The sequence below is a fragment of the Alosa alosa genome, chromosome 22 (assembly GCF_017589495.1).
Source record: "Alosa alosa isolate M-15738 ecotype Scorff River chromosome 22, AALO_Geno_1.1, whole genome shotgun sequence".
Taxonomy (NCBI): Eukaryota; Metazoa; Chordata; class Actinopteri; order Clupeiformes; family Clupeidae; genus Alosa; species Alosa alosa.
The window spans coordinates 13,062,534-13,071,060 of NC_063210.1; the positions used below are offsets into that span (position 1 = coordinate 13,062,534).

At 40.7% G+C, this 8,527-nt stretch overlaps 3 protein-coding genes across 3 annotated transcripts; 2 read left to right on the plus strand and 1 right to left on the minus strand.

Annotated features, from left to right (window-relative positions):
• Nucleotides 1-55: 55 nt before the first annotated feature.
• Nucleotides 56-2,373, plus strand: gpx9 (glutathione peroxidase 9). The gene is made up of 5 exons (XM_048233050.1): nt 56-305; nt 443-536; nt 1,483-1,613; nt 1,792-1,922; nt 2,009-2,373. The coding sequence occupies exons 1-5, from the start codon at nt 174-176 to the stop codon at nt 2,064-2,066; spliced, it is 546 nt and encodes a 181-aa protein (XP_048089007.1). The 5' UTR covers nt 56-173; the 3' UTR covers nt 2,067-2,373.
• A 231-nt stretch (nt 2,374-2,604) lies between these two features.
• On the minus strand, nt 2,605-4,970 carry ddx18 (DEAD (Asp-Glu-Ala-Asp) box polypeptide 18). Its single transcript, XM_048233046.1, has one exon. It carries the CDS (start codon nt 4,886-4,888, stop codon nt 2,903-2,905), a length of 1,986 nt encoding a protein of 661 aa, XP_048089003.1. The 5' UTR covers nt 4,889-4,970; the 3' UTR covers nt 2,605-2,902.
• Nucleotides 4,971-5,239: 269 nt separating this feature from the next.
• ndufb8 (NADH:ubiquinone oxidoreductase subunit B8) lies at nt 5,240-8,187 on the plus strand. The gene is made up of 5 exons (XM_048233049.1): nt 5,240-5,379; nt 5,748-5,874; nt 5,976-6,075; nt 6,205-6,360; nt 8,030-8,187. The coding sequence occupies exons 1-5, from the start codon at nt 5,289-5,291 to the stop codon at nt 8,120-8,122; spliced, it is 567 nt and encodes a 188-aa protein (XP_048089006.1). The 5' UTR covers nt 5,240-5,288; the 3' UTR covers nt 8,123-8,187.
• The last annotated feature ends 340 nt before the right edge of the window (nt 8,188-8,527 follow it).

The window sequence follows — 8,527 nt, forward strand, 5'->3', positions numbered from 1 at the left end:
TAATTAGCCTGTCAACTCACCCCTGGACACAGGCACAATGGAACCAGCCATGCAGAACAATTGCTGAGCCAAGAGTAATGGCACATTGAAAGAAGTGAGTCAAACAAGGCAACAGCGGTCCACCACCAAGTAATCATCGTTGATTTACAGCCAATAGGCTCATTTGTGTGATTATGGAAGGGAAATCAATCTATGACTTTGCTATGGAGACCCTGGATGGCAAAACTATATCACTTAACAATTATAGGGGCAAAGTGATCCTTGTTGTTAATCTGGCAACTTTCTGAGGGTCAACCATTGAGGAGGTAATTACAGCTGAATTCACTTATTAATTTCTGCTTTTTAGTTTATATATTCCTCTGTGATAAAGTAAGCGTACATATTTAATTTGGCTCTTGTATTATGTAAATACTTATTTTGAATGTAATGGTTCCTTTCCCAGTACCACAGACTGAATGCACTGATGAATATGTTTGGTGACCTCAAATTCGTTATCCTTGGATTCCCATGCAATCAGTTTGGCCTACAATCCCCGGGTAAGTTTGTGTGCTACAGTGTGATATATTAATAGTGTTGGGAAGGTTACTTTTAAAATGTATTCCACTACAGATTACTGAATACACTCCCTAAAATGTATTTTGTAACATATTCCGATAGATTACTCAAAGTGAGTAACATATTTTGAATACTTTGGAATACATCAGCTTTGTAGGTCTATTATATTTTATTAGCAGTGGATGAAACAGTTATCTGAGGTTATGTGAAACTAGACCATATTGTCAACAACAGCCCACAACCTGTTTTATTTGCTATGAAACACAGTTAACGTTAAACCAACAGAGATGTATTGTCTGCAAATAGGCTAAATGGCTTCCAAATCCCCCACAGATTTGTTACAGATCATGGGGAGTCACATGCCTTTTTACAGAACACTGTAGAGAACCTATACTGCCCTAAAACATGCTGGATATAGGCCCTATTGACCTACAACACTAATTTTACATTCTACATTCCCTAAGAGGTTTTTTCATTAAGACTATAAAAACAGAGATGAAAAGAGAAAGAAGCCACCTGAGAGATACATAGGCTACATGGTGTGGTTAAAAATATTTGAATTTAAGTATGAAAAGGCATGGCCTGTTATAATGATTTAAAATGTAATCCTTATCAGTGTAACTGTATTCTGAATACTACCCATTACATTTTAACTATTTAAATACAGTTACTCATATTTTGTATTTTAAATACACAATCCAGAATACATTTATTCCGTTACTTCCCAACACGGTCACATAAACAACTATTAAGTTGTGTACACTTGTAAGCCTCACATTGATAACCAACACTGCCAAAATACTGTGAAATTCCTACGAAGTGTCGAAAACATGTTTTGCGGAAAAAGTACAAAATGTATTCTGTACTAAAGGTGAAATTAAAATAAGTTTCTTGTGTTTGTAATGTTTCATTCATATTCATTCTCAGAGGTAAACCATGAGACCCTTAATGTCATCAAGCATGTAAGACCTGGTGGATGCTTTGTCCCAAAGTTCCCCATATTTGGAAAGATTGAAGTTAATGGATTAAATGAAGAGCCTCTTTTCACCTATCTCAAGGTAGGATCTGATTTAGTCTCTTATACGCCATGATAAATAGGCATTCTAATTACAATTGTTTTTATTATATATTAATTACAACATGCAGTATTTATCCGATGAATAAAGCTGACAAGAATTGAAACAACCTGTTTAATCAAGCTGTATGCTTTACACATTACATTATTCTTCTCCCTAGGGAACATTGCCTTATGTCAATCCTGTCATAGGAGACATAAAGAAATTCTACTGGTCTCCTATTAAAGTCAACGACATTAGGTGGAATTTTGAGAAGTTCCTCATCACAGCTAATGGTGTGCCATTCAAAAGGTATGCCTTTTTACACACAATTTATTTCTTTAAAATGTCACTTAAAATATTATAAGTGTACTTTGAATGCTGTTTTTTGCTCTTAGGTATGAGCTACACAGCCCCATAGAAGAGCTGGAAAAGGACATAGCAGGGTTGCTGTGAATGTTTTTTCCTCATCGCCACCACATTCCACCACCTTAACAGGATATGACTCTCACCAAGGGGGGCAGAGTGATGATCTCTTGGTAAATGCACATCCCTGTTGCACCCAAGCTAGATCTGATGGGTCGGGATTCAGAAGGTTCCAGGCTTCTGTGCATTCATCTAGAGCCCTGTCTCCCATCAGCCCCTCAAAGTGACGCAGCCGCATCCAGGACCGGTCCTCAAAGAGGTCTTCTCTAGGCCTCGGCAAGAAAACTATCAGGATGTATTGATTATGACACAATAAATTAACATCTATTCAACTTTATAAATGTATTTACTTATTTTGTGTGGAGGTTGTGGGGTAACATGACCAAATTCAACTTGTAATCATGCACATGGTTCAAGCAAATATGTAACAATGAATGATGACAATATGTCTAAAATGCATGTCTCATAACAACATTTACACTATAGAACCCAACTATTTAATGGATCTAAAATATTAAGTTACAAGTAGCACTAAGGAATCCATTATTAAATAAAATATGACATCGGACCCATTTTAGAGGTTTATTACCATATCTGGGAGAGGAAATCGACAGAGTTCATAATACAAATTACAAAATGTGAAGATATACAGAGTAAATAAGCTACCCTTTATACAGAGACTAATATGAAACTGAACTGAACTCAGTCCTAAAATGTTCTTTAAAGTTCTGTTCACTGACTGCACCCAGCTCTCTGCACATGACCATGCAGCCATCCAACAAGATCGTCAACACTCAATGTTATCAACAACACTGAATATAAAACAGATTTAAATGTTAAACTTTAGAATATTTATCAAATTCTCATCAGCGGGAGAACTGCCTTGAATCTCTCCTGCCTCCCTTGTTAACATGCTTGAAGATCTTAGCCTTCTGGACGTTCTTGGACTTCTGAAAGCCGAAGCCACCTCCGCCACCTCTCTTTTGTAGCTTCATACCCTTACTGCTGTGGACACCCAGGTCCACATAGGGAGGTACTTTGAAGCCAAAGGACAGGGCCACCATTGGTAGGTTGAGCGTATCAACACTGTAGATCTGTTTGAGAGAGTGAGAGTCATACGCCCTGACGTAGGACTTGTAGGCCTCCTGAGCAGACTTGTGGAGGTAGTAGTTCTTCTCAATCAGTTTCTCCAGCTGTGACTGAATGTCAGAGATCTTGGTCCAGGAGAACTCGAACTCGCTCAAGGGAACCTTGGCTTGCTTGAGGAAGCGCAGGAAGCCCAGCTCCTCGGGGCGGAGGATCAGGAGAGCGTGGCCACGGCCGTCGATTCCACGGGCAGTTCTTCCAACGCGGTGGATGTACTCCTTGGGATCATCAGGTGGGTCGTACTGGACAATCCAGTCAACCTCTGGGATGTCCAAGCCTCTGGCGGCCACGTCCGTGCAGAGAAGAATGCCTTTCTCTGCGTTGCAGAATTGGAAAAAGGTGGCTGTACGCTTGGTCTGCTTCTGTTTGCCGTGAATGGCCATGACTGGCAGGTCGATGTAGTTGAGAAGCTCATAGTGAAACTTGACAGACATGCAGGACGAAAAGAACACCATGATTTTCTTATTGCGGTTTTTCTTCAGGAACGTAAAAAGCAGAAGGAATCTTTTCTCAGAGGGACACACCACATAGCCTTGTTCCAGTCCATCCACTGTGGCTGCTTCGTCGTTGTCATCCACACCGACGTAGAGCGGCTCCTTCTTCAGAGAGATGCGGGCCAAATCCTCCACCTTGCGGGTCTGTGTGGCTGAGAACAGCATGGACTGACGTTTCTTTGGCAGTAGCTTGATGATCTGCTTCAGCTCCTCCTCAAATCCTACCTCCAGTATCCTATCTGCTTCGTCAATAATCAGACACTGAAGGTTTTTGTACATGAAAGCAGGTGTGTTTAGCAGGTGGTCCAGCAGTCGGCCAGGAGTGGCCACCACTATGTTGACACCATTTGCGAGCCTCTGAGCTTCTGCGGCTCGGTTACTGCCACCCATAATAAGGCCAAAAGTGTGCACGTGATGAGTCATCAACTCCTTTAACACACCATAAGTCTGCATGGCCAACTCTCGTGTGGGGGACAAAATGATAACGCCAGTACCATTTCTGGGCATAAACTTCAGTTTGTAGATGAGTTCAATGGCAGGGATGAGGAAGGCTAAAGTTTTACCACTACCTGTTTTAGCAGCAGCTAATACGTCTCTTCCTTCGAGCAGAGGTCGGATGCTCTTGTGTTGAATCGCAGTCATATTCTCGAAGCCCATCTCCTTCACTCCTTTCTGGGTGGCCTCGCTCACTACATCTGCCAGGGATGCAAAAGAGCGGTCCTCGTATGCCCCCGTTAATCCCAACGGGAGCTCCGCCGCAGCTTCACTTTCACCTTTTCCATCTTTTTCTTCTTCAGTTTTACTGTCCGCCTCCTTGTCTGTCTCAATTTCATCGTCTGCTGTCTGTTCGCTATCCTCAAGATCTGCTTGTTCAGACTCCTCACCCTCATGCGAGCAACAGTCATCAACAACTTTCTTCAAATTCTTCTTTTTCTTTTTCTTCGACCCACCAGAATCAATGGAGCCAGCAACTTTCCTCTTCTTTCCTAAAGTTGGGGTAGACTCTTCACTCGTTGGAGTATCGTCCTGTTGTGCGGCCGATTTAGCCTCCGACTCTGTCAATGTTTCATCGGTCACATCAGCCTTAGACTCATCGTTTGATGCCAACTCATTTTCAGCCTCTTTAAGTTTCTTAAGCATCCCTCGCTTTTTGTTTATGTCATTCTTTTTCTGTATTTTCTTTCTAAGAATCTTCATCTGTAAGTCTGCCATGATGCCTCAAGCAGCTACCACGAACAATCAGGAAAATGTGGACAAACACGTGTCCTGAAGGACCCGAAAGGACCCTCAAATGACAACGTCTTAAAAATGTGCCTGATAAAATGTGACCAACTTTTACATTTTTACCGTGCATATAACGTTGGGAAGTTGAATTAGAGGTGCCAGATAATTAATAAGCACTGCCAACACACAGAAAATTACTGTAACTGCACCAAAAATCTGTACAGACAAAAAAAAAGACAAAAGAGAACGTTTACAACATCAAGGGAGGCCCTGTCGATGCCCGAGTGGATTTAACAAGTTTGTTTCCTTTCGCTTACCGTACTTTAATTTCCCCCGCATGCGTACAAGCCCGATCTGTGTCTGGTCCCAGGTCAACGGTGAACGAAAGATGGCCGCGCTTCGAGCAGGTTGCTGGGCCCGGGCCCTTCAGAAAGTTAAAGGGCAAGGATTTAAACATATGTTTTTTGGTGCAAGAACAGGTGGGTTATTAGTTACACATTGCAATAAATCTGAAATTCTGTCCATCAATTATATGGTTATCTCTTTATGGTCGTTGGGCAAGCTTGGCAGCTAACCTTCAAAGATAGCTGGCTAGGTTGGCTGGTTAGCCCCAGCAACTGAATCAAACATGTAAACAGACACCAAGCTTTCGCTCACTATTTGGTAGTTCTGCCCTGACATGGCAAAAATGAATGCTCTGTACTGTTTTACATAGGTATGCTTTTGGTTTAGTAATATTATTGGTTCAGTTTGGTTTGCATGTTAACTATGCTGGGCTAAGTCATTTATCCTAACGTTACCGTTTGCTGGTAAAGTCTTAGTCTCGTTCTTGCATTTGTCACGACAGCCGCCGGACTTTCGAAGGATGCGCTCCCTGGCTCATATCCTAAAACTCCCGAGGAGATAGCTGCGGCTGCTAAGAAGTATAATATGACAGTACAAGACTACCAACCTTATCCGGATGACGGCATGGGGTAAGGATGTGTCGAGTCTGTCGACATTCTCTGAGCGTCAGTTTCAGTAACGTGTATAAAGTTTTAAGATGCATGTATTTTACTGTGTTGTTGTTGCTTAGGTTTGGAGACTATCCAAAGCTGCCAGACAGGTCACAGTCAGAGAGAGACCCCTGGTATTCATGGGACCATCCTGACCTGAGGAGGAACTGGGGAGAGCCGGTAATGGCAAATGACAGAAGATTGGAATATTTGTTTACAGTAGATCCACATCTGAGTGATATTTAGTTCTCCACTTCAAAAAGAGGAAAGACCATCACATGTGAATTTCTTATTCTTATTTGATTGCAGATGCACTGGGATTTTGACATGTTCATCAGGAACCGTGTAGACACATCCCCCACTCCCATGGATTGGAGGACGATGTCCGGTACTCTTCTTGGATTTGTGGGGTTCATGTTGTTTATGTTTTACGTCGGCGAAGTGTTCCCATCTTACCAACCTGTGGTAAGATTAACTGAATTGTTATATAAATTTAAGATGTATATGTGTTAACTACTTTGTTATGGCTGTGATGATGATGGTTGGCTGTAACTCTCCCTTTAACATTTTGTTTAAAAAATGTCAGTTTTCTTACCTTAACATGTTAAGAAAAAAGGCTAGCAACAAGGTAGTAGCCAGAAAAACCTTTTCCTCTGCTTGCTGAATTTGAATGCACCTCGGCCTTCAGGCTCAACGTACCTCTTATCTCGTTTCTTAGTATACTCCTCTGGCTAGCATCAACCACAGCAACCTGCAACATTTTGTACGGTGGCCCTGAAATTCAAAGCACAACAGCAAATCACAAAAAAAAACACAACACATAACAGCAAATCAAAATTCACAGTATCACGATCACAAAAGCACAGGAAATTAAAAAGAAAAATGAAACAGCAAATCAGAAATCACAATGGCAAATCACAAAACAACAGTAAATTTAAAAAAAATTGAGATTTGCCATTTCTTTATTTTCTGTTGTGTTTTTTTCTTTAATTTACTGTTGTGACTTGGTGGAAGCACAGCTGCCCTGTAGTTTGGCTTTACTTCAGTGTATTGTCTATAGCTCAACTCTGGGAGTAAAGTTCCTTTTCTTTTTATCATTTTGATCTTAGTGGAACACATGTTATTTTTTGATGTTGTCACAAAGATCTCTTCCTGTTCTCATTGTACACACTCAACATGAGGAAAGGGTGTCTTAAGCTGCTTTCAGACATAGGTGTAAGTCTGCATGTTCTGCGGATGTCAAGTGGTTGGGCCCTATATCTGCACAACATAACCGGACATTTGGAACTTCGAACTTAGCCGGCTCTTCCACTACTCCCCTTCTCGTATTTCCAACGGACATTGTGTAAATGAGCTCATGTCTGAACGAAGCGAAGAACATGCGAAGATTCTGTTCATGTGCGTCGGTGTCGTTTACACATAATGTCCGCATGTTAGCATCATATCTGAATCACCGGAAGGGTCGGACCTCCATTTGACAAAGATCCGCATATACTGCGGAGGACATGTCTGAAAGCAGCTTTAGTTTGGCCTGTACCATGCAATGAGGTTAAGGTTTCGGAATACTCTCTGCATGGGATGAGAGAATACTTACCACACAGGAAGTGTTTGATTACAATCAAAGTACTGTAGCGGTTTTTAAAAACAGGAAGACAGAGAGTCTGCTGTTGGACTGCAAAAAGGTTAGATGTATTGACAGGTTTGGCAAGGCAGGTTTACATAAGAAAGGGCTGTGAAAAATGTGGTTCTTCAAGAAAATAAAATTCTATATAATGGCTTGTTATTCTATCTTGCCCATACACCATTTGCAAATTCTAAAATAGAACTGTCAAATCTAAACACAACAGGGTGTCCATGCTACAGAAATTGGCTCCAGCAATTGACAAAATGCTAATGACATGTACGCCAATATTATGGATAGGACAAATACTTGGATAGTATAAGTAGTATAACTATGGAGGTTTAAATGCATGCACACTCTGTCTGCATGTAATTGTAAATGAGCCCAAGTTGGCAAACCACCACATTTTCCCCTCTTTGATTCAACTTCTAAGACAAGAAACATAAATCCTCAGTCAGTGTTCATCTATATTTAACAATAATATAAACGTGATTGTTTTTTTCTCACCTACAGGCACCTAAGCAGTATCCATACAATAACCTGTACTTGGAGAATGGAGGGAACCCTGAGAAAGAGGCAGAGGAAGTGAAGAATTATAAAATCTAAAATGTTAAAATATGTCTGTTCTGTTCCATGTTTCTGTTATCCTAATAAAGTAATAACTTAAAACAGTTTGCCTTTTTGCATTTCCATTGAAAAAGTCTAAAGTCTAACTAAAGCTTTCTTAATAACTATGTGAAATGTATTTGCAGTCAAATAAATACTGTCTGATGCCACATGATGCTGTTCATGCACAAGAACTTTGCTCATAGACTGACTGTACACTTTGCCCAAGATAATTGGGGCCACTGGTCTAAATGTGGCAGATTGCAAAGTATATATTCAATGTATTAATTTATTATTAAGGCTATGGGTCAAATCTGTACTGTAACTTCTGTGGTATATACTTTTGAGTCCGTTTTTAACATAATACATTATTATGATACAGGTGCAAAGAAGAGTAAGGCTATA

What these genes read in the sequence shown, in the direction of transcription:
- ndufb8 (XM_048233049.1), top strand. Translation starts at nt 5,289, where the DNA reads ATGGCCGCGCTTCGAGCAGGTTGCTGGGCCCGGGCCCTTCAGAAAGTT. An exon ending in TATCCGGATGACGGCATGGG is followed by an intron (nt 5,875 to 5,975) that starts GTAAGGATGTGT and finishes GTTGTTGCTTAG; the next exon opens with GTTTGGAGACTATCCAAAGC. An exon ending in TCCCATCTTACCAACCTGTG is followed by an intron (nt 6,361 to 8,029) that starts GTAAGATTAACT and finishes TCTCACCTACAG; the next exon opens with GCACCTAAGCAGTATCCATA.
- ddx18 (XM_048233046.1), bottom strand. Translation starts at nt 4,888, where the DNA reads ATGGCAGACTTACAGATGAAGATTCTTAGAAAGAAAATACAGAAAAAG.